The 26,635-nt window shown below is 35.8% G+C and overlaps 1 protein-coding gene across 1 annotated transcript in view; it reads right to left on the bottom strand.

The window, feature by feature from the left end:
- The window catches only part of MALRD1 (MAM and LDL receptor class A domain containing 1), a 543,248-nt gene that overhangs the window by 473,623 nt on the left and 42,990 nt on the right, over positions 1-26,635 (bottom strand). Inside the window, 7 exon segments of the mRNA XM_071221350.1 lie at positions 1,785-1,931; positions 6,767-6,968; positions 9,309-9,407; positions 14,092-14,226; positions 16,212-16,429; positions 17,143-17,289; positions 17,897-17,995. Coding sequence (XP_071077451.1) covers positions 1,785-1,931; positions 6,767-6,968; positions 9,309-9,407; positions 14,092-14,226; positions 16,212-16,429; positions 17,143-17,289; positions 17,897-17,995 — 1,047 coding nt within the window.

The following is a 26,635-nucleotide window of genomic DNA, read 5'->3' as shown; positions in this document are numbered from 1 at the left end:
GGGCAGCCGGTGTGCTCACTACCCCGCTGGGGCAGAGGCCACGGAAGGCCTCCGCACACGCTGTGTGAGAAGCTCCCTTTTATGGACCACTCACTGCCTTGGCTTAGGCCTACACCATCTCTCATTGATATTCCGCCAATCCATTTATTTTTACCCCAGTCTTTCATATTCTCCATTACCCTCATCTCAGCAAGAATAACCTTTTAGAACAAATCTGATGGGTTGCATACTTACATATGACCAATTGAGTCACCATTATCCTCCAGATAAACTTTAAATTCATAGGTGCTCTCTGTAGTCCCCTTACTTCTGCTTGTTTCCTCTTTTCTACACTCCTTGTCCAAACAGGCACATCTCTCAAACAGAACTACCTCTTCCAAGACATTTCCTCTAACTAAAATATATTCCTTGCCATCTCTCCTTGGTTCTGCCACTTCTCCTTCAGTATGGCATCACAAACCACTTGAGCCACCATCCATCCCCTATAAAGCATTTGTTACATCTCATTGTAAACCCTTCCTTATCAGCTTCAGTCACCAGAGTGTGACCCCTCAAGGCAGGGACCATGAAGTCCAGCTGTGCTCACCTAGGTCTAGTATATGGTATGTACTTAATAACTGGTTTGAGAAAAGAAAAAAAAAAAACAAAATATTACATGAAGAAAATATAACATGAATATATAGTTCTAATAATTAATAGTTTCCTTTCTATCTTAAACTTAAAATCTAATCCACTCTGTCAAAAAATCTTAAAGAAAAATAAAACTCATTGACACAAAAGCAAAAATTAAGACTTTATTCCACTGTCAAGCAATGAGCTGGTTTTACAGTTTTAGACAACAGATGATTGGTCAAAGTCTCTCCCCTAAACCCTAACATCCTCCCCCACCAGCCCCAATTTCCAATGGTGATAACTAAAACTATGGGTCAACACAGTTAATTTTGGAATACTTTGGAAGTCTGAAAAGAGAAACAAATAAAATAATGGGAATATATAAGCTTAAATAGTATCTAGAGTACAGTTGTGTGTTGTTTTAAACACACAGTTGTGTGTTGTTTTAAATACTCTAGTATTTAATATGATACTAATGTATCGGAGCAATGGCATCTAAACAAAACAAAACAAAACAATAGAGCAAACCCCTTCTGTCTTCATAGGACTTTCAGAAATCTTTATTGGAATGCTATGTGTAGTTATGGTTGCTCTACTTTAAGGGGTATGTAAAAATTGTAATGGTGGCTATCAATAACTGAAACAGCAAATGAATATTTCTCTCTTTTTCTCTCTCTCCCCCATTCTAAAATCAATAAATTAAAAAATCTAAATATTAAAACAAACATATAATTAAAATAATAGATGGAAAAAGTAAGGTTGTTTCTTACAAAGAAGCCTTAAGATTGATTAAATTGCACTCACGTATTTGTAGATCTGTTTTATAGATATTGCTAAATCTCTTTGCTCCTCAAAAGAAGATTAAACTATTTTTCTTTTGGTTTTTGGATTTCTCTAGAAGGAAGGCAAGCCTCCTGTCCATCATTCCTGGTTAGTAGAGAAAATTATCAGAAGACTTTTCCCCCTCTTCACACTTTCACTCTAACCTTTCAGAAAATGCAACAACAAAAATGTCGGTTCTATATAAAACTGCCAATTTTAAGTTGATCAGGAGAGATTACAACAAGACAAACCAGAGTTCCATGTACGTAGTCTACAGATAGAAATGAAAATACCCAGGATCATCATTCTGCAACATGAAAGAAAGAAACTAATGGTTTTTGGTGTCCTACCATGATTTCTGTTTGCTGGGTGATCAGCCTCAGAAAGATAGTTCTCTCCACTGGTCAATCCTTTCCCAAATTTCCGGTGCGAATCTGCTGTGAGACATGGCTCCCAGCCACAGAAACCAGACTCAAAGTCACACAGGAGATGATTTGCTGTTATACATGGAAAAGAAAACAGTTGAGGAGAAATGAAGTTGGAGCACGCAGTGAAACGTTGACCTGTACTAGCTAATGGATTTAGAAGGTCAGAATAACCATTCTACTTTGTAAAGAATGTTTTCTGATTATAAAGGTAGTTTTATGTTTCCAATTTCACAAAGTTTCCCTCGTGCTGTGCGAGGCATCACCCTTCTACCATCTTCTATCTACGAGTCTGCCGCATTCCTGCCATCCTGGTTGCCCAGCTCCACTATTCTTAGTGATGCAAGGTGAAACCACAGCTTGTCAGGGAGTAACTCCTTCACCTGCCAAGATGAACAAGATTCACTTGCTGAGATGGTAGTCTAAAAATATCCATTTTAAAGGACGGAATTCAAATTAATTCTGGACACCTAAGAGGTTCAGTCAGCACCTTGGTATTCTATTATGCTATTTTAACAGTTTCTAAAACAAAATGCTAATCATTTTGGAATTGCAAACTACATATTCCTAACTCTGCTATTTTTCCCTCTTAATATGAAACTAAAAACTTTGAAAATACCTTAAATTCCTACATTTATCACAAAAGAACTACTGCTAGAGAAAGTCAGTAGAAACTAGAAATTCTAACGAGCTAATTTGTGTTTTTGAGTAATTAGTTTTCACATACTCATTTCATAAAATAAGATTCATAAATTGGGGCATAAATTAACACAATTAATTTTAAAATATTTCCACATATTTATTTCTCTTCATACAGTGCAATTTTTGTAACAGTGGAAGGGAGAACAAAATTATTCTTGGTCAGGAAACACCTAGTTTTCACAAGCTCCCTAAGACCATAATGCTATTATTTTAATAACAGTAACAATAGACACGTTAGCCCTAAGCTCGGAGTATGTGCCAGGCATTTTGCACATATTATTAGTCTTTCAAATGCACTACACAGTAACTGCAATTACTCCCCAAAAAGAAAAATGGAACTTCAGCAGTAAGCAACTTGCCTATTATAATTTTTAGTAAATGGAACACCCAGGCTTTGAGCTGTCTGATGACAAAGCTTATACTTTGAAACCTCCCTAAACGAGGCACTCTGCCTCTTTATTAAAAAGACTCCATTACCATATGCTTGCTCCCAGGCATTATTTTCCATATTAAATAATATGACCATTTGACCAGTGTATTGAATAAGCTTACTGTATCTTAATAAAATGATTTTGAAATTTTTATAAAGAGGAATGCCTGCTTTCAGGACCAGATATTTTATCACGACAAGTCAACTTTAAAACACTGAAGTGCACTCTGCAAATAACAACGCCACTGAATTTTCTCTACAGGTAAATCAAGTGTTTAGACTTCAGAGCTATGCTGGTTTAGATGATCGTAATATGGATGTATAACGTAAAATATTTTTTCTTTACAAGCAAATATTATTTTCTCCCTCAAATGGATTCCCCCCAAATGAAAACAAGTGAATTAACTACAGTATAATAATGAGAAATGGTGCACATTACTTAATGGTGAATCAATATTACAAGGAAATGCCATTTACCCATATAACTAAATGGAAATCTCTATTGCTTCTGGATGTTTTTCTTTTCTCAGCTCAGGCTACAGGAGTTTATAGGATACTGCTATTGATGAAAACTTACTCCTCGAAGGAGAGTCTCTTCCGGTTTTTTACATAGTCTTAAGCACTTAGGGCTTAGCTGTGACCGTCCCCTGGGCATCTGGAACATCCTCTGGTCTATTTCCTTGGTTATCTATGAACTTTGCCACCTACTAAGCAACCTCCCAGGTCTCCTAATCAGTTGGTGGGGTGCAGAAATATGAAAAATTCAAAATACATACTTCACCTCTTAAATGTGCTTACAAGTTCCAAATTCTTGGTTATGAACTTGGTCAAGAAATCCTTCCATGTCCCCACAAGGGTACCCCCAATTCCTAAGAAACACATTTCCCTGGCACAGACAGTCTTCATGGGTAGGGGGATAACACATCTGCTTCGGCACAGGATTGCCCCAGGTGATACCTGTTGTCCTAGCATAACAATGAATACCTCTCCTTTTTCCTCTCACGTGCCCCTGTTTGAGCAATAAATTCAATATTGCTCTAATGGGGAAATAAATTATATCTTGATATACAAAAGAAGAAAGTCTGTGCAAATAGCAATCTTATTTATTGCAGGTAGTCACTGGAGTAACCTATTATCAATCCTCTAGTCCCCAAACAGGTAATGGTGTAAAATGGCCATAAGACCAATGAGTGAGAAAAAGGAAAGTACAATGGGACCCACACATTGGCAAACCCTTTGACAGACTCTTCACAATTGTGCTGTGTCACTCAACTGCAAAGATGTAAAGATTTCAAGACATAATAAATTTGAGTCATATAGCCCTGGCTGGTGTGGCTCAATGGATTGAATGCTGGCCTGCAAACCCAAGGGTCGCCAGTTCGATTCCCAGTCAGTGCACATGCCTGGGTTACAAGCCAGGTCCCCAGTAGGGGGAATGGGAGAGGCAACCACACATTGATATTTTCTCCCTCTGTTTCTCCCACCCTTCCCCTCTGTGTAAAAATAGATAAATAAAATCTTTGAAAAAAATAGGGGTTGTATGTATGTTAAAATTTGACTTTAGGATTGAAAAAGTTCAAACCATTTCTTTCATTACATGGATTTTTATCAGTTAAAATGCCAATTATTGCACTTTTCACAGAACACTAAACACCACTCTCCTTTGAAAAAAGAAAACTAACTTTTAAATCCATCACCATAGATATATGTACAAGCAAAATGGTATAATCACTTCTGTTAGAATTGTGGTGAGTTTTTCAGTTGTCTTTACCAATGGCATTTATTTGAGTTCATTTCAAAGGAATTTTTCTAAAGGTAATATTCTAGAATTTAACTGCAATATAAAATATAAGTCAAATTTCAGTCACCAAAGTTGAAGGTATTTCATTAATATTTCCCATACATAATTCAAAAAGTTTGTAGTAAAGTTATAAATATCTGAAGAAAACCAGAAGGGCAAAACATTCTGGAAACAAATAAATGTCTTTTGATACCTTTTATGTTAAATACTGAATATTTATAAAATCTCAAAATCTTTAATTCATATTATAAACAAAATGTATTCATTATAAAGTGATTTTGATTATTTGGTTGCATTTATTTAAATTTCTGTGATTATAAAACATACTTCACCACCTCTAATCAGAGCATAAGATGTGACATTGTTCACAATTTTAGTGAAATTTCAGAGTTCCTCACTATAGTAATATTTTTACTTCATGACAAAGCTTTCTCTTGCATATTTAACTACTGAAGCATATTGGCAGAAGGAAAATAATTTCATCATGGCAGCTAAGAAATTCTTCTGGATCAGAAAAGTTAAAATATTTATGAATTCTCCAGGTCAGAAGTAAACTAGTTCTCTATTACATAGGAAAAAAAAGTATGTATGGGAATGATGGGGAACATTCCATTCAATAAGCAGATATTAGATTTTAGTATAATATTATATAAACATTTTGTTAATATTTATTAAGAAACCACACGAATCTTTTCTCCACTAAACACACACATGAGGGGAGACACCCAAAACACTGGAATTATCTTCTGGAGGGAAAGCCCTTTATAGAATAGGCTTCCCCCACTAGGGGAGTGCTCTAGTAACCCATCTGGAGCAGCGTACCAGCTTGCGTTGTTGTGAGAGGCTGCATTTGGCTTCAGTGCATTTGTTTTTTGAAGACTCAAAGTGTTTGCCCATTTCATGATGGGGTTTTTTTACAAGCACCACCTCCCACACCTCACTGGGTGTTCAACAGTTTTTGACAAAAAATAGCATGACTCCTGTGCCCCACCCTCCCTATTCATCAGATCTTGCTCAGAGTAACTTTTTTTGTTTGTTTCCCTAGATGAAAAAAGCCCTCGAAGGGAAACATTTTGCGGATGTGGAAGAAGTAAAACAAAAAACGGCAGAAGCACTAAAAGGCATCCAAACGGACAAGTTCAAAAGCTGTTTTGAGCAGTGGAAAAAAGTCTTGAGGGCTGTATTGCATCGGATGGAGAGTACTTTAAAGGTGACTTACTTTTAAACATGTAAGAATATTTTCTTAATATTTTTAATAAATACATTGTATTTTTTATTAATTTTTAATAAATAAATTCTGGGGATGTGGGGTTCCCCCTCATATGTTTCCCTTGGCCTTCTGGAAGTATTTTAGTACTCAATAATTTAAAAACAATACAAAAGCTATCTAGAGACAGTATCATAATAAAAATTAAATGCATTGCATCAGATTTTTGGTTTAAGCTTCTTTCACTTGAGTATTATCCTAACTTTTCCTTTGAAGTGTCAAACTTATATTAGCATTTTAAGTGCTCTAACGAGTTCTACAAGTAAATGAATTCTGCCCTGACATTATTTTCCACTGTTTTGATTTAAACACAGATCAAAGGGTCACCAGTTCGATTCCCAGTCAGGGCACATGCCTGGGTTGTGACCCCAGGCCCTAGTAGGGGGTGCACAAGAGGCAAACACACATTGATGTTTCTCTCCCTCTCTTTCCCTCTCCCTTCCCCTTTGTCTACAAATAAATTTAAAAATCTTTTTTTAAATAAAAGAACAGTACTGTTAGCTTTGGAATGAGAATATGCATTCATCTTATTTCATATTAGCTCTACCTTGCTTAAAGCAAAGATTAGTATTTTATTTTATTTTTTGTAAACCATTTTACTGTATTTTTTCCACTACTATTTATCCCACTTACACCATCCAGTATTTTAAATCCAACTATAGTCATGAAATTGAGCGTGCTAATGAGTCAACTATTGATTCACTTACAGCAAGTCACTGGGTCTTCATCACTCTTATCAGAACAGCCCTGCCAAGAGCCATGGACTGATCCCTGGGCAATGCACTGGCCACTAGTGAATTCACCCGCCAAGCAAAGCTTTCTGGAAGGGGCCTCTGCACAGGCATAGACCCAGAGCTGATCCAGACCAATATAACTTCTCTGGATCAAAAGAGTCCCTTCAAATACAATCTTTAGTGGGGAAAAAATGAAAATGTATGAGTTCATAATCTCTTTAAAAGGCTAATTATAATAATACAGTAGATTAAATTATTAAGAAATCTGTTTAAAGAGCAGGCAAACACAATTGATAACAAAGTTCCTACTTGAGATGCCTAACCTACACACATAAGATTGATGGGCACATTAGATTCACTGAGTTCTCTGAGAAACCACCCATGATCAGACAACATCCCACTTAACCATCAGCAATGTCCCTGACTGCACCCTTTTTACTTAGTGTCATCATTGCAGCTCTCTTTTTTAATATTCAAAGGAAAAAGTAAGTGTTGTCACTATGTACACAGCGAGAGCTATGCATCTGCTTTTTTTAACTACCGAAAGTAGTATTGGAATGCATAAACAGAAATGTTCAGGCAAAGAGAAAGGAATGCAACAAAAGAATAGAAAATTTAAAGAGTAAATATAAAAATCTATTCATTTTTATCAAAAATTTTTAATAATCAAGGAAGTGCAAATTAAAGGAAATAAATCTCATTCTCTCCAATCAAATTACTGGCTTTAAAGGTATACAATATTAGCAAATAAAACAACCATATATTGCTAGTCCAGTATAATATAATGTCAAAGTATTAATATTCCTTAAGGTTTTACCAAAAGCAACGGTTAGTTAACACCAAAAGTGAAGGAGAGACTGAAATAGCTGACTATATAGCAAATAACGTTCCCTGCTGTTCAATATGGTAGCCACTATATAATGAGAATATTTCAATTGTTAATTAAAATTCATTCCCTCATGAGCACAACCAATTTCAAGTCTTCAATTAGCCACAAGTAGCTAGTGGCTACCATCCTGGAGAGCCAGATATAGAAACTTTCCATTACCACAAAAATTTCCATTGAACAGTGCTGAACTAGATGTTGTTAACATGTAAATAAGATACAAAGCATAAAAGCTGACTTCTTTTGTCTCTTCCAGGTTAAATTTACTGTGTAAATTCCTTCTTTGCAAAAACATGGAGAACAAATATGTATTGTTTGTTAAGAATTACTTAAGATCAAGTTCAGTTTACAAATATATTTAATGATTTAGTCTGTACAATTAAATATAAATTATATTTAATATTAAGAAAATTTAGTATGCTGCTATACACTTTCTCTGAGTATCATAATAAAATTTTACACAAATTATTGGACCTAATACCAAATATTTTCATAGGAGGAAGAGATCAGATATGCAGATACATAGTTTGAATTTCCAATATTGAAAAGTTTAAACTTAAGTCTCAAAAATCTGCCACTATCAAAAACCTAGAAAGTCTTCCAAATTATTTTCTTTATATTTTACTTTACCTTTGAGTTAAAAATAACAAAATTTTCATATTTCATCTATGTAAAAAGAATGAACTCCAATAATGTAATAATACTTCTTTCAGAAGTTATAAAGATAGATGTCAGTTTAGAAAAATTAATATAATGTCAAAATTTTAATTTCATATTAACTTCAACTTTACTGAGATTGCTACAGAAATGCTATGGTTCAAAAATTGCAACTTCAGCCATAAACAGGATTATAAAAAATCTCATGATTACAGGTCAGTATCATTTGGTTTCTTGTGGCATTAGCATAAGGAATGAAATTGGTTTAATAAGCCACACATAAACCGACACCCCAGTATAAATATGTTTATATTACTCTATATACAAACAAAATGAATGGAGTCTTAAATAAAGTACTGTACTTCAAAAATAAAATTTTAAATAGCAATTAAAATAACAGGTATTTAAATGTTATCCCACTAACTTACTATATTTTGTAATATTGCTATCATACTGGAAAAGAAATGACAGGCAAACACTTAATGTGAAAGTTTAAGAAAATATTGTCAGATACATTTTTCTGCCAATCTCAACAAAATTCCAAAAAACTTTTTAAGAGACAGTCTTCTCACTGAGCATATGTATATTTCAGATATATCTCTATGCAGGTAGAGTTATCCAAGTGTTATAAAGATGTGAATTACTGCATTTCAAGACCAGTTTTATTATTTATCTGCTGCATAATGCAATTTGCTTCCCTAGTTGTAATACATGGTGTTTGGGATGCTCTAGAGGGAGCTCATGGAGAGAGAGGAAGCTGTAAACAAGAGTACTCACACTCTAGGTTCTCCACTCAGGGGAAATTTGGCCTGAGAAGGGCTAGGTACAATGAAAAAAGGTCATCCCTCTCTCCAAACATACAAATCTACATCCCTCATTTAAATGCTAATTTAAATTTAGCAATGGGTGACAAATTTACTACTGCAAAACTGATAATAAAACGTAATAAAAATACATTTTTTCCTTTTATACCTTAAATGTCTTCAGTTCTCCTGGTATTAAAACATCTGTTTTCACCCATTTTCTATGAGTTGATGTGTTGTATATGCAAAATATTTCTTCTTCCTTTGATTAGAAGGAAAAGACATTATTCATTCCCTAAATTCTACTCTTATATTTACATACCTATTCTCTTAGTTACATTTTAATGGAGTTAACCCTACCTGTATGATGTTAAGTGCTAAGAAACCTAAAGTATTGGTGAAAAAGCTATATAACATTTGTTAAAGGAAAAATAAGGAAATGGGGAGGAGGCATAAATAGGAGGAGGATTTTTAGGGCAATACTAAATTGATATACTGAAATACTCTATATGATAATAGTGAAATACTCTATATGATAATATAATGAATGGTGCACACATGTCATTGTCACTTGTCCAAACCCATAAAATGTACAATATGTTATATCATGCATCTGTATAATGATCATTTCCCAGGTTGCAAAGTGTATGCAGAATTATGTTACTACACACTATGAGGTAACTTACTCAATAACAATCTATAATGTACTCCAAACTCTGCCTGTGGTATTGGGCTTCATGATTCATGACTATGTTATTATGCTCTGAAAAAATTCTATTTTTCTTTGGATTTTCATCACAATCAAGTTAATTTGACATTTTCCAGATTGTTCATAACATTTACCTATATGTTGCATTAATTGTTCATGTATCAACATAGTAAAAAGCAGAAAATGGCATGAATATGTCTTAGGTTAAGCTTTGAGACTGTCTCTGTGACCTCCGTTTACTGTGAGGTGAGCAAAAGCTCTGGAAAGTGACATCTAGTTATAATGATACATGATGTTCATGCTTTTTAAAACTCTTGGAGGCATTTATCTCATCACTTGACTTCACTTCTTTGGTCCATAACCAAGACTTTCTTTAAAAATGAATCTATTTTCAACATAATCCTGTACCCTCTGATGTCTACTTCAATTTCCAAGTCTTAAATATTTCAGAACATTGTCTAAACCTATTAAAATGCACTTCAGCCCTGGCTGGTGTGGCTCAGTTGGTTGGGCATTGTTCCACAAAGCGAAAAATGTTGCCAGTCGATTCTCGGTCAAGGCATGTGCCTGGGTTGCAGAGTCAGTCCCTGGGGGCAGGTAAAGAAGCGATGCTTCTCTCTCACATGGATGATTTTCTACGTTGCTTTTTCCCTCCCTTCCCTTCTCTCTAAAAATAAATAAATGAAATCTTTAAAATAAAATATATTTTATTTCATTACTTATTTATATCAACTCTCAAGACTCCCACAGAACAGTGAGACGTATACAGTGGACATATTTTAGCTGATAGCTTCCAGGGCACATCAGGATGAACTGGAGTTATTAAAAGTTGAGACACCCAATTAGTTCTTCTGATTATTTCCTCCACAACTTCAGTTATTTAGCATCAAGACACTCATGTCCTCCACAGATGCTTCCGGTGACACTGTTGGCGAGTTGCATTCATCACTTCCCCTCACTTTCATTTTATGACAATAATTGAAAGTAATTGTGCTCTTTTCCCCCCACAGTGATTAATTGATTCCCTTGGTCCCACTGGAAGAAGAATGCATTTTTTTCAAAAGTGAGCAGAGTTGTTTCCAACCTTAAATGGCTTTCCATACACTAAATTAATGGTATATTGTGTTTGAAATGCAGACTTTTCTACCACGTTTTTCTGTCTCATGGCACAATAAAAAAGAAAAGTAATTAACCCCAAGTATACAAAATCAGCTTTTATTTATTTCCATCCTCACAGACTCATATCTAGTTACTTTCAACAGGTGTCAATGTTAAAGAGACCTTCAGTTCAGAAAAGTCTTCCAAGTGATGTTCTAATTTTTGTTATCTTAATCAATAAAAATTTTAAAAATGTCCTTACTCCCCCAGACAGGCATCAATAATGCCATTTTCCCTTCAAGAAAAATAGTTATTACTAGATATCTTAGAGATGTCAGCTTATCCTTCCCTCTTGCAGTTATGGCGTGGGGAGTTTGGTGGAGGAAGGAAAAGTGGGGGGAAATGGGGGCAGCTGTAATAGTGTCAACAACAAAAAATCAAAGGTACAAATTTCAAAGTTTTTTATTTTATTTTAATTACTTTTGATTGCATGTGGAGATAGGATCATGTGCTTTGGTAAAAAATTTCCTTCAAGGAAAGCATATTAAAGTTTTGAAAACTACATCGTACGAGAGAAGATACTTTCTAAGGCACTGTCTTTCCTGCCCAACTGGTTTCTTCCTATTTGCCAGTGGGAATTTAGAAAATATGTGGAAGTGCCACAAGCTGGGCACTGACTTCGGCTCACTGACAAGGAAACCCTGCTCAGCACACGAGACAGGTTGTTGCTATGACACCGCCTTAACAGATGATGGACAGAGACCTACTCCCAATAACAGACGACACGAACTAGAAGTGCTACACACAAGAGCGGACTCTGAGTCAGCGTTCTATTTAACAACGTGCCTCTCATCGGTGTTTTCTACTCCTCAAGTTCCAGTGTCCTCTGCACATAAAGATAATGACTCCGCATTCTCACTAGATATCTCTTGATTTTCCTGCACATAGCTCAAGGGTTTTTCCTTTATTATATTCATGGAAGATGAAAATGACCATTTTCATCAAGAGATAATTTTGTAAATGATAGATTTAGGGCTTTTTTTAAAGTGTGTGATAAAATGTCAGCTTGACTTAAATGTACCTTGATACAGATTCTACAAGACTGACCAACATGTTACGTGTATAAAGAATAAATAGCAAACAGAGCACCAGAAGAGACAGAACACTGTCTTGCAGGATACTGGGTAAACCAATGAATCAAACATTAGTCCACGCTTTTTTATGATGCACACTTAATTTGTTCTGATTAATACACTAGATCAGTTCTCCATGATTAATTTCCTATAATGTGGGAAATGGAATGTTCTTATTATATGAGACGCTATGTGAAGCCAATTTGTCTCACTCTTTTCTTGCACCATCACAAAGCCAGCAGAGAAATGATAGTGCTCATTTTCAGTAATCCATAACTCCATTCTACATATATTAAAACTTTAAAAGCCCATTACTGATGGTCAGGACAGGTTAAAATAAGTCCCAGGATTAGTACATAGGACACAAATTTCTAGTTAAATGTAGGATAACAATTCATTCAACATTTATTCAATATTAATTAATTACCTGCCATGTGAAAGCACTATCACAGGGCCATATGTTTGTAAGGCATCTTTAATTATAACATAGATGTAACAAAATTACTCTGGAATTTCTTTTTTGAAGGAGGATATTGGAGATTATCGAAGGCTGCAAATGGCGTGGAGGCTCCCTGGGCTTGGTTTCCATGGCCCGGGTAACAATAACTGAGAGATGACTGAAGCATAAACACTACAACATATATTGGTAAAGTTTAACTTTTTTTTTGTAAGGTTTCCTCCATGTATCTGGAAAGTTTGGAGAACTACAGAAGGGGCAGGGAGATGTTCTTCCCCTCCAACCACCCCACACTTACCCAAGTTGAATAAAATATATCAAGTAGAGTCCAGGACATTAGGCTGCCAAATACTATGGCAAAATACACACTACTACAAAGATATAACACAGTTACAGAATGCTAAAAATTGTGTCTAATTCACATAACAAAGGACAATGTATGAGTCCATCTAATGAGAGTATTCATCCAACTTTATGCTGTAGAACTTTGTGAATGTTCTGGAAAAGAAAACTAGAAGAAAGAACATTGGACACGATGAAAATAACACAAAAAGAAAAGGTAGAGGTGATGTAATAGAACTAGGAAGAAAAAGAATTCCTCTTGAATTTTCCAGTATCTTGTTAATAAGCATTCTGATACTTGAGGATTAATTATAATGGTACTTCAAACTTCAGAAGAAAATACTATTGACAGATGTTGACAGATGTACTCGATAAGTGCAGATGATAAACTTTTGTTAAAAAATGATTCTAGCCAATGTCATGTGCAAGTTTCAATTGGATTTACCCAGAGCATCCTCAGCCAAAGGAAATGAATTTGGATGCTTTTCCTGTCTCCCTTTTTCCAATGTCAGGATTTCTGTTATTATTGTTAGATGTTCCCCATTTCTAGAATGATTGCTATTTACGCCTACATTTTTTTTACTCCTATTTATAAGTAGATTATTCTTTCTAATAGAAATTCTCAGTCTCAGGTATTTTCTCACTAGTAGAGGATTGCTTTCAGTTAAAGTTAGGTTTAAAAAAGGCTTGGATTTGTTTTACAGGCTAACATTACCACTACAACTTCCACTCTGCCCACTGTGCCACTTTTTTCCATTCGAATGACTCATTTGTATATATTTAATCAGTAACTGCCAGCCTTTACAACTGTATCTACTAGTGCTGGAATGAGTAATTTGCTTCCGTCATACTTGGACTTTAATGGTATATAGATCTAAAATCCAAACAGATTACATCAGAGCCTCAATACAGAGATAACAAAAGATTCCCAAGTAGCTCATTGTATTAAAACTATAGTTTCTTTAATATACTTTAGGCATTTTAACATTTTTATGAAATATATTGTACAGATTATAACACTGGCTTTTTTGTATATGACAGTATTTCCTAAACCAGTTTCTTAATATTTCTTTTTAAAGGTATACTGAATAAAGTGAAATTAAAGAATACCTAAAGCCTACACAACTGCGAAATAGAAACATAAGTTGGCAGGAATAGATAATTCATTTGTTCAATGACTTTGAAAAAAATGCAAGTTCCTTCTTCCCTTATCATTATATAGACCGACTCTCAGAACACTGGCTACCATTGGGCGATGGAATTGAAGGGGGCGGCTGTCCGCCCAGCAGGGACGCACAGAGCTGTTCAGCTGAGCCCTGCTGTGCAAAGGTCTAAGAGTAGAAGCATGCTAGCCCCCACCCACAGACAGGAACTCGAAAACAAAGCGAAAGGAAGCAAGTGAGAAAAAAGTAGCTGCTTGCTTTTTGAACAAAATTATTGTATTTCTAGAGTTTTCAAAATCCGACTTGAATCACAAATACTGTCTTTAAAAGGATATGATGGTGAGGGTGGACTGCATCAGCTACGATGACAGGCCTGTGTTTCCACGTGTGCCGCCTCCAATGCATCAGGTCTGCTCCTAATTTCTGAAACAAAACTTTGACAATGCCCCCAATATAGAAATTCAATAATCTTATAAAGTCTACTGATATACAAGAACTCGATGCCACCAAATTATCATTTTCTTTAAATATCACAATGCAATCGATCTTTAATCAATAATTTATCATCTTTCTTCCAAAAATTCTTTTCTGTTTTGATTATTTTTTCTGCTTTTCACAGAAAACCTTTATAGTTTGACAGAATATAATTTAAAATGCCCTTTTTCTTACAAGATTAGATGGAAGCATCAAATATCTACGGTCTTACTAACTGCACCTGTGGATCCTGCAGTACATAAAAATACTGTCGATCAATTTTCACCCATCTGATTCTTGCAACCAGTTTGGATTGTTCTCTAACTCAATAATATAGACACTACAGAGATAGAATGATATTTTTATAATTTCACATCTTCAATTTTTAAAAATAACGTTATTTCAAATGTTTTGTTTTTGTAAGTCAATAACTATTTCTATAGCTTCTAAAACTGATGACTTTAAGTGAAACTCTTATTTACTAAAATGTTAGACTTTAATCAAAACAGAACAGTAAGGTAATACTTTGCCTCTCACCATTTCCTCTACACACAAGGAAATGGTAACTAGAAAAGACACTTTTACCAAAGCAGAGACAGAGCAAATGACATCTGAAGAGACAAAGAACAGATATGTCCAGTGATGAGCAGGGCTGAAGCCAAACACTCGGGCTCTGGGATAGGAAGCTGGCTGTGGTAGCTTGAATTTTAAATAATTTAATTTTTTCAAAACCAGAGAAGAAGAGCTAAATTCACTCAATAAATCCAAAGATTAGGGCCCGGGAATCCCGCTCACAAGCTGAGGTGGGAAATAGACCCACCCTCACTGCCTCGGGCTGTGGCTGGGAGAGAGGATGTGCACAATCCCAAGCACGGATATGAGAGTGGAACAGCAAACTAGTATCGTTACTTAATTAAGGAGCTGGAGAGCTAAGCAATGCTACAACAAAGCCACACATCAGGAAAGCATGAAGGAAGGAGAGAGAAAGATGGAAAACCTACATTAGATATCAGGAGATAAAGGACCATTGCCCTGTGGTTAGAAATGAAATATATAGACTTTCATTCTGAAATTTATGACCAGGTAGCTTATTATTTAAGTGTGAGACCAATTTAAAAATGTGTAAAGTTCATAAATACTAAGCAAGTTCATCACCACAAAAATTTTATAAATAAAAGAACAATTAATTTAAGAAATAAACCTTTGTAAGAAATACCCAAAAGGAAGAGGATGAAATAAAAAAAACAATGGTGAGGAAATAAAATGATAAAATATATCATTATAATAATTGAAAATGTAATAGCTTCAAAAGATATTTACTTAAAAACATTTCTGAAAATGTTAAACTATAGTTAAAGACCAAAATAAGAGGTTAAAATGGTAATTAAATTATGCCAAGTTCCTTCTATTCCAAAAGCAACAAATATAATGAAGCACTTTAGTTTTTTTAAAGAAAATTTAATATTAATAATATATGTTAAATTTTAAATAGCCATAAAAATACAAGATATACAAATCAAAGTTTCTAAGCCAGTGCCAAAAAAAATTAAAATAAAAGACTAACAACTAAAGACCTTAACAAACATCAGACCAAAGAAGATACACAGATCACAAATATGCACATGAAAAGATGCTCCACATAATCTGCCATCGGGGAAACGAAAATTAAAACAACGAGATTCCATTACACACCTACTGAAATGGTCAAAATCCAGAATGCTGACACCAGCAAGTTTTGGAGCAGACGCAGCGCAACAGAAATTTCACTTCGGCGGAAGCACGATATGGTACGGACACTTTGGAAGACAGTTTTCTGGTCTCTTACAAAACGAAACATACTTTTACCATATGATCCAGCATTTGTCTCCATAGTATTTACCCAAAGGAGCTGAAAACTGAGATCCACACAAAAACCTACACATGGACATTCACAGCAGCTTTATGCATAATTGGCAAAACCTGAAAGCAACTGAGATGTCCTTCAGTAGGTGAATGGATAAACTGTGGTACATCCACACAATGGAATATTATTAGTGTTAAAAAATACATGAGCTATCAAGCCCATTGAAAGACAGGGAGGAATCTTAGATGCATATTACAAAGGAGCTAGTCTGAATAAGCTATATAATATATGGCTCCAACTATATGATACTCTGGAAAAGGCAAAACTATGAAGACGGTAAAATCTACATGGAAGTAGACAAACTAAATTTAAAATAAGACCAAGAATACCTTCCCCAAAATAATAAATCAATGAAGAGAAAAAGTACACAGAAATCAGAAATTTAGGGTTAAAATAAGAGGAAGAAACTTATTAACAATATTGCAGTGACAGGGAGAGCTCATATGCTTGATAAAACATTTTTTGTTCACACAAAAGCTATTATCTCCTGATGACAAGAAAATAATAAAATTTACAAAATCAAAATAATTAATTAACCTAGTGTGATTTTTCCTTTATGCTGTTGGAGATGATTTCTTTTCACTTTCAATATCTTTGGCATAATATAGTCTCAATTAAATATACTCAGTATATTCATCAAAACCCCTGATTAAATATCTTCACACTAGTCACAATAAAGTGAAATTCTAAAAATAATACATAAAACACATTATTCTTTTTCTACCTTCATCATCACTACTTTGATCCTGCTGAGGTGTAGATTCCCATGCAGGAACTCCTCTTGCTTTCGTGGGCATCCAGGAAATTTGCCCAGCAGGTACTTCTGATGCCCAGTCGCACACGTCAAATTCAAATCCACAGGGCTGACACACTAAAGAGAGGAGAAAAAAGATCTTAATGGACTCTGACAGTCCATGAGAGTGGCTACTACCATGGCTAAGCATTGCAATGAGGCTTAAATGCACACACACAATTCATACCTGGAAATTTTGATTCAATATGTCTTACAGTGGGTCAGCAACTCTATTTTTCAAGTTCTTCAGTTGACTGAGATGGATGCCCTCCCAAATGAGAACCATTGCCTTAAAAATAAAAAGTGTCTATCTTTTCTTGGACAACTGCTTTGGTTTTGATTTTTTTAAATAGCATAATATCTGACCTTAGCTATTTTATTTCATTGACTATTCATAATCACGTTGAAATTTTAAAGAAGAATCATTGCACATGGCTCCAAGATGGTCTTTAGTGGAACTGTTTCACAAAACAACATCACCTGAAATTGGTATGTTTACTGTATTTTATTTGTGGAATGAAAGAATCCTCCAATAACATTCCAGCTAAAACTCCAATAACACTCTATCTAAAACTTGGGCATAAGGTCAGCAAATGGCAAGTGAGTATCTGATATTCCTATTAGTGATCTGAGTCTCATGAAGGGTCACACACCAACAAGCTGGACATGTAAATTTAAAACTCACACTTTAATCCTTCATTTGTAGAGTCAAATTTGCAGAGACTTCAATCTGGATGACATAGTTCCTGCTTGGTGTCCGATGCTTCTTGACATGAAGTTTCATCTGTTACATTTGTTTTTTTTATTTTACGTCCTTTTAAAATAATTTGATTGATTATGCTATTACAGTCATCTATATTTTTCCCTCTCTGGCCCCCTCCACATAGCACCCCCCACTTCCTCAAGCAGTCCCCACACCACTGTTCATGTCCATGGGTCATGTGTGCAGTTCTCTGGCTACTCCACTTCCTGTACTGTACTTCACATCCCCATGGCTATTCTGTAACTACCTATTTGTACTTCTTTCTTCTTTTTTTTTTATATATTTTATTGCTCTTATCCCAGTTGTCCCATTTTTTCTCCCCTTTATTCCCCTCCACCCTGCACCCCACCTCCCACCAGCATTCCCCCACCTTAGTTCATGTCCATGGATTGTACATAGAAGCTCTTTGACTTCTCCATTTACTATATTATTCTTAACCTCCCCCTGTCTATTTTGTAGCTACCATTTATGCTTCTTATTCCCTGTACCTTTTTCCCTATTCTCCCTCTCCCCCTCCCTGCTGATAACCCTCCATGTGATCTCCATTTCTGGGATTCTGTTCCTGTTCTAGTTGTTTGTTTAGTTTGTTTTGGGGTTTTGTTTTTAAGTTCAGTTGTTGATAGTTGTGAGTTTGTTGTCATTTTACTGTTCATATTTTTGACCATCTTCTTTTTCTCAGATATGTCTCTTTAACATTTCATATAATAAGGGCTTGGTGATGATGACCTCCTTTAACTTGACCTTATCTGGGAAGTACTTATTTATCTGTTATATTTAAAGATTAGCAAGAGTGAAATGCAGGTACAACTAGGGAGACATGTATTTCTTAAAACATTAATGCTTGTTCTACAAGTCACTCTCCATCCAACTGCTCTTTATGGCAGCATCCCCCCTTAGGTAGACTCACTACAGAGAGAGAGAGAGACAGAGAAAGAGAATATGTAACGCATATCAACGCTTTCAGAGTTTACTCAGATCTCTGTGGTGAGTGCCAAAACCAAATCTTCCCACAAATGTATCAAATGTCACTTACGTGTCCTCTTTTGCTGGAAGCTGGATCTGCCCTGGAACTATTTTCCCTGCAGCTCTCTCAGATAGTCCCAGTTCTTCTCGCGCAGTCCCCTCAAGGTAGAACTGAAAAGTGGATAGTTGTCTTCCTGCCCCAGTTGCACTTCCACTTTCCTAAATACCCAAGCTTTGAATCTCTTCATATCAAAGGGTATCCTCACTCTCTGTTCCAGCTTGTTGCAGTCACTGCAGACACTGGTGCACTACCGTCAATCTTTGACGATTTCAGCCCTTGTCTCACTGCAATTCTTTGTCATTTCAACATTCATCTTCATCTTGCTTCTTCATTTCTTGATTTCTTCATATTGGTGATCATGAAGGAGGGCGTTGATGAAAAGTTACCTCTGCCACCCCCCCTTAAGTATTATTATTACTAACGATAACACTTATTTGATCTTAATTATGAGATCAGAAGGTTCTCTGATCTCTCCGCAACCTTCATCCCTGTTGTTCCATTTCACTCCCTCTAGTATCTCAACTGCAAAAATTTTTTGACAGCACCAGACTGTACCAACTAATGGTCCTATAATTTTATCAATTCCTTTCACCCTCCCTCAGGTTCTCTTGTCCTTTTTTACAGGTTTCAGACAACCAGTCATCCCTGGCCCTTCTCATGCTTCCCCATACCTTCAGGGCAAAAAGTGGTAATTACAACTCTCCACATAGTACAACTGCTGGACAGTTAGCTTTTTAGATTGTTACGTGAGTGCCTGACATTAAGCTGTTAATCATTGCGGCACCCATTTCAAAGACATCCATCTCAAACAAACATATGGCCAGCTACACAACTGGATAAAGAACAGGGCAGCCTCCACCCATGAAATTTCCCTTTTAAAAAGCCCTGGTTGACCTAGATAACTGACCATTTGACTGACCCTGCTTTTCCTTTCCTGACTCTTATGTTTTTAAACTCACCAAAAAAAAGTGAACTTGAAAAACCATAAGTCTCATACTCTTGATTCCAATAAAGGCAGAATCTCAATAACTCCTCCCCCTGCCCCTCCCACGGAGACCTAAATGTATGGCCCCGGGAGTACTTATTCTATATCCTCCAGGACATTGTCAGTAATGAATGTTGTTTTTGCACACTTTCCTGATGGTTGTTACTGAGGTGCATCTTGCAATCATAATAAGAACTACCTCAAGGGCAGGTCCAGCCACAGCATGGGCCCCAGGGAGGTAATGTCTGTGGGGTTGCCACAAGTAGTGAGGGCCCAGAGCCCCAGGCATGCCTAGCTGGTAGCATCACTATGGGTAGGCTCAGATCGACACAAAACCCACCACTTGTTCCCTGCTGTATCTGTGCAGCAGGACTTGAGGCAAGAGGAGCCGCAATCATGCTGATTGAAATGACATATTTGTGACTACTCACTTCATTGCATTGTGGCAATCCCATACTACATTTTTCTAATTCTTTCCTTCTCCTCTATTCCTAGATAACTACTCAAAGCTCTTTATCCCACTTCCTTAAATTTCCACCTCTTCCTTCATTTCAGGTCATCATCCTTCATTCCATCTCATCATTCTCAGCTAATCATCTTTCTACATATTTCACAGGAAAAACCAGAAGAAAATCTCACAAATTCTGCTACCAAATTAACTACACAGTTGTCTACATGCCTTTCCTCCTATAACTGTAACCATAGTCTGCTCTAAGCCCACTCCTCTCCTTTATACAGAAAGTGGGTCTCCTCTTGCCTATCTAAGAAATCATTCCAGCAATTTTCTCCTGTCCTTCACATCGGCATGTCTTCATGGAAAAAGCTTCAGAACACAAAGTGGCCAAAATTTCACTTATTTTAAGGAAACTTCCTGACCCTTCAACTTCCTCCAGCTAACTTTTCTAAGTTTTTTATATTCTTACTGACACCACACCAATTCTTCCCTCTCCATTTTCTCTTAAACCTGTAAAAATGAGGTTTTTGTCAAAAATCTTTTTTATTGAAAAATAAAATAAAATCTCTTTATTGAGATAGAGTTCATGTAATATTAAATTCATTTTTAACCATTTGCAACTATGCAATTCAATAGCCTTTAGTATATCCTCAATGTTCTACAATCATCATCAGTAGCTAATTCTAAAACATTTTCATCATTCAAACATAAAGCCCCATAATCATTATCAGTCACTCTCCATTCTCTCTCCCTCATCCCACAAGCCTCTAGCAACCACTAATCTCCTTTCTGTCTACATGGATTTGACCATTCTGTACATTCTATATAAATGGAATCATATACTATGGGGCTTTTTATGTTTGACTTCTTTCCCTTAGCATAATATTTTCAAGGTTCATTTATACTGTAGCATGTATCAGCATTATATTCCTTATCCATTTTTTACCCTACCACTCCACTGGAACTCCATATATAAAGGATGACCTCTGTATTGTTAAATCTGGTGTTTAATTTTTCCTCCCCTACATACCTGACATATCAGTAATATTGGATCTAGTTGATCACCCCTCTTCTTGAAATGCTTTCTTCCCTAGATTGTAGTACATCATTTTCTCCTGGCTTTCCTTTTAAACTACTAGCTGTTAATTCTCATTCTCCTTTGCTGGCTTTCCCTTCTCTCTTCCAGGTTACAGAAAATAACATTAGTGTCTCCCAGAGTTCAGTCCTTGGGTCTCTTCTCTTCTCTACAGTCATGATCTTGTTAATATCACCTAGTCTCACACCTTGAAAACATTTCCCAAATGCCAGGGACTCATAAAATTCTATCTTCTTTTTTCCAATTTTTATTGTTATTCAATACAGTTGTATGCCTTTTCTTCCCTTCCCTCCCCCCCACCCCAGCTGAACCCACCTCCCTCCCCCACCCCCACCATCCCCCCCAATTTTGTCCATGTGTCCTTTATAATGGTTCCTGCAATCCCCTCTTCCCACTGTCCCCACCCCACTCCCCCCTGGCCACTGCTAGACTGTTCCCAACCTCAATGTCTCTGGTTGTATTTTGTTTGCTTTTTTCTTTTGTTGATTATGTTCCAGTTAAAGGTGAGATCATATAAGCCTAGACCTTTTACTGGACTCCAGTACAGATATCCCGCTGGCCACTTGGCACCTTCACCTGTCTAACTAGCAAGCATTTCAATAAAAATATGTCCAAAACTAAAGTTTTGCTTTTCTCTGTCCAAACTTTCTCCTCCCACATTCTTTCCCATCTTAGTTCATGACACCTCCATCCCTCTAATTCAGGCAAGACATTTAGAGTCATCTCTGTCTCTCTCACTGAACATATGCCATCCATCAGCCTATCTTTTGTCTAGAAGACACATCAAGAGTCTGACCATATCTATCACCTTCACTACTACTCTTCGAGGGAGCAGCATTATCTCTGGACTATAGTGATAACTTCTTATTTTCCCTCTTTGTTGCTGCCTTTGTCCCAATAAGTGAGTCAGATCATGTCTCCTTTGCTCAAAACCCTTCCATGGCTTTCTAGTCTTCATGAAGTAAACACAAATGTCTTTACCATGATCATAAACATACAAACCAAGCTTACTCTTTCCTCAGGAATTCTGTGTCTATAGCACCTTCCTATATGCACACTGCTTGCTGGCTCAACAGCTTGGGCTCTTTTCTCAGAAACCGTGATCTGCATGTGACCGCGCCTGATTACCCTGAAACTTCATCGCACCCCTACCTGGAGCACTTCCTATCTTGGCTTTCTGTTTTATTGTTCCCCATAGCACATATCACCACTTGACATAAAATATATGTTTTGTTTATTTGCTTAGTATCTTTCTCCCTGACTAAAATGTACATTCTATGAATGCAGGGATTATTGTTTTGTTTTGTTTTCTGCTGTCTCCCCAGTGTCTAGGAAAAATTTTTGACACAACACATGTGCTCAATATGTACTTATTTAATGAATGGATACATAAATGGCTTAAGAACAATTTGACAAAAAAATTAAATATCATATGTTCCATATAAATTGTTTACATCCTATTTGAAATAAATTGAAGCAATTGGTTATGATAATGATTTACAAATAATATCCATAATCTGGTTTCTCATAACGGAAGCTTACAAATGATGAATGTGCAAAGCCTCCTGAATGGAAGGTTTATTGAAAACAAAACGGCATCTGCAGTTAAAGGAGTATGGGCAATAAATGAAGCTGAGATGGACAAGAACAATTACCATGAAACAACTAAACTGTAATTTCTGGAGGTTCGTTTAATAGCTACAGATCTTCATCCCCCTGGAGCTATGTAATTAAATATTGGCTACAGTTCAATTAAATGTTGTATATTATCTCTAGTTTTTCACTATTTACACAAGACACATAACAACCCACGAAAGTACTATAAACAAGAATAGCAAAACAGTCAGGTATAAATTGCATGGAATTAAAAATGTAGCTCGTACCTACTAGAATTAAGTATCTTTCACTAATGTCAACCACTTTTGCTACCTTTGGCTCCAAAACTAGAATTTACAACCATAAAAACAATGGCCTGAGGGCGTCAGGCATCACTCAGTCTCCAGGACAGCACTTTTTATTTCAGTGCATTTATCCCAGAGCACAAAGCTATTTAAAGATGTCAATTATTTATGTTTCTATTCATATTCATTTTCTCTCCCTCTTCAGACTTCTTTCTCACTCTTATATGTGCCACAATCTAGATGCAGAAAATCTCCATTTAGCCACTCAGGTCTCCTTTGATGTTATTCATTAGTGTTTCAAAATTTTCAAAATACGAATCCAACATAGATTTTGTTAGATTTATACGCAAGAATTTGCTTTGATTGTATTACAAATGGCACCGTTTTTCTAATTTTGATTTCTAATTATTTGTTGCCATGCTTTAGAAATACAATATTAATTTTATACCAACCTCATATCCTACTACTATGATAAACTCATTTACAAGTTCCAGAAGCTCTTTAAAAACCAAATTCTATGATGTTTTATGTATAGACAATTGTGTTATTTGCACATATAGATAGATTTATTCCTTCTGTTCCAACTGAATGCCTTTACTCATGTGTCTTGTTTTATTAAATTGGCTAGGACCTCCTGATGAATAGAAGTGTTAAGAATAGATGTACTTGCCTGGTTCCCAGTGTTAGGAGTAAAGCAGCTATCCTTTCATCCTTAGGTATGATGATTCCTTTTATTTCATTAAATATGTTCATATTTTGCTGAGATTTTTCATCATGACAGTATGTTAAATGCTCTCCAATGCCTTTCTGCATCTACTGAGATCATCATATGCTTTTTTTCTGTAGTCTGTCAACATGGTGAATTACACTGATTGCCTTCCAAACATTGAACCAGCCTTGCAGCTCCTCATGATTGTGGTGCACTATCTTTTTCATATACTACCCGATGCCATTTGCTAATATTTTGTTAAAGATTTTTTGTGATATAAATGTTGGTGTGTAGTTTACTTATAATATTTTTGTCTGCTTTTAGGATTAGGGTAAAGCTGCTGTTATAGAATAAGGTGACAAGTGTTCATCTCTGTTTTCTGGAATAGAAAGATAAAACTGGTGTTATTTCTTCCATAAACATTTGATATAATTTTCCAATAAAACCATGTGGTCCTGGAGTTCTCTTTAATAGAAGGTTTTCACTATGAATCCTATTCCTTTATTAAATATAAAACTATTCAAGTTATCAATTTCTTCTTCAATGCTTTTGGTTGTTTGTGACTTTCAAAGAATTCGTCTATTTCATATAAATCGCTGAATTTATATACATAGAGTTATTTGTAGTATCCCTTCATTACTACTATTTTTTAAGTAGCTATAGAATCTTCAGTGTCAGCTCCTCTTTTCATTCCTGATAGTTAATGCGTATCTGCTTTCTTTCTTCCTTGATCAATCAGAATAGAATTTTGTCAATTTGATTTACTTTTACTTTTACAAATCAGCTTTTGGTTTTAATAATTTACTCTATTAGTTTTTCCAATTTTAATTCCATTAAACACCTTAATATACAGGGTCTGGCACAAATAACACCCTTTCTTATTACAAAATCTTCTATTACAAAATCCTAAGCATTTTCTGTAACATAACAATATAACACTGGAGCACACCATATGACATTTTAGGTGAGATGTTCAAATTAAAACTATAAATAGTTACACCCATATTATTACCCTACCAACCACACTCAAGCAGGCCTTACTTCTGCTGGACCCCATATATTATTTTTCTACTGCTTGACTTAGCTTTAACATGTTCTTTTTTCTACTTAATTTAAATCAGGGGTTTCAAACTCATTTTCATTGGGGGCCACATCAGCCTCACGGTTGCCTTCAAAGGGCCAAATCTAACTTTAGGACTGTGTAAATGTAACTAATCCTTGCTAGGGGCAAGGAGTTCAGTGCTGCTGCTGGGTAGAAACAAGGTTCCGGGCCAGATAAGACAAGGTGGAGGGCCGGATAAGACGAGGTGGAGGGCCGGATTCAGCCCTCGGGTGTTGTGTTTGCCACTTATGATTTAGATGGATAGTTAAATTACTGGTTTAAGACCTTTCTTCTTTCCTAATAAACACTTTAGATCAATTAATCTCTTTCTAAGCACTGCATTAGCTGTAATACACACATTTTAGCATTACATTTTCATTTTAATTCACTTAAAATGGCTATTTTGAAATATGCTTTATTTAAATATGTGTAATTTGGTTTCCAAATGATTGTGCATTTCTCAGACTGTGGCTTAATTTCATTTTAGTCAAAGGATATATTTTAAATAATTTCAATTGTTTTAAGATTCTTAAGGTTTGATTTTGACTCCAATAGTACCTGGCCAATCCATATCAAAGCCTGGAAAATTCAATAGTACTAATCTTTTCTTTATTCAACATTTTTATATTTTGTTCATCATTTATATTTTCATTAATTTTTATTTTAATATGTCATATTAAAATATCATTTATCTTGACTAGTAGACATCGTAGCCTACTTGGGCTCCCACAACAAAGTGCCATATACCAGGTGGTTTAAAAACCAGAAATTTAGTTTCTCACGGTTCTGGAGGATGGAAGTCCGTGACAATCATCTAGCCAATGACAAGGCCAAAACATTGCCTTTTCCCGTTTCTCCCTTCTTCCTGTCCAGGAAGATGTACAGAGCTTCAACAGTCATTTTGTGACCATCAAATGACAAGCATTAGGCAAATATCAAGGGAATCCCTTATTCCTTGACTTTAATGGTATTAGAAACTATGTGGTCTATGGAAGAAACAGTATTGAAGAAACTATGCCATATCTACCTCCTTTATTTTCTGAAGTCACCTAAGAAAACATGTGCTTCCTTGCACCCAAATACATTCCTAAATCTATCCTCCATTGGAGTAGAATTTTCTGATACAGATATCAAGAAGATGTGTTGGCTCTGCCTACATGTCTCAGAGGCTCCCCTACCCTGACCATTGTCACCAACTGCATGAGACTGAAACCACTGATTCTGGATAGCTGGACTCTGACCCATGGCAGTCATTCCCAAGTATAGTAATCAATACAAGACCAGCATCCCAAATGCCAGTTCTGTCCCTAAACCTGAAATTGGCTGGCTTCACAAAGAATGTCCTTAAAACATTATTTAAAATGCAGGCCCCATCTTCAGTGATTCCCAT

Source organism: Desmodus rotundus, chromosome 4 (assembly GCF_022682495.2).
Source record: "Desmodus rotundus isolate HL8 chromosome 4, HLdesRot8A.1, whole genome shotgun sequence".
In the NCBI taxonomy this organism is placed as follows: Eukaryota; Metazoa; Chordata; class Mammalia; order Chiroptera; family Phyllostomidae; genus Desmodus; species Desmodus rotundus.
This window is presented reverse-complemented; position numbering and strand designations above follow the sequence as displayed.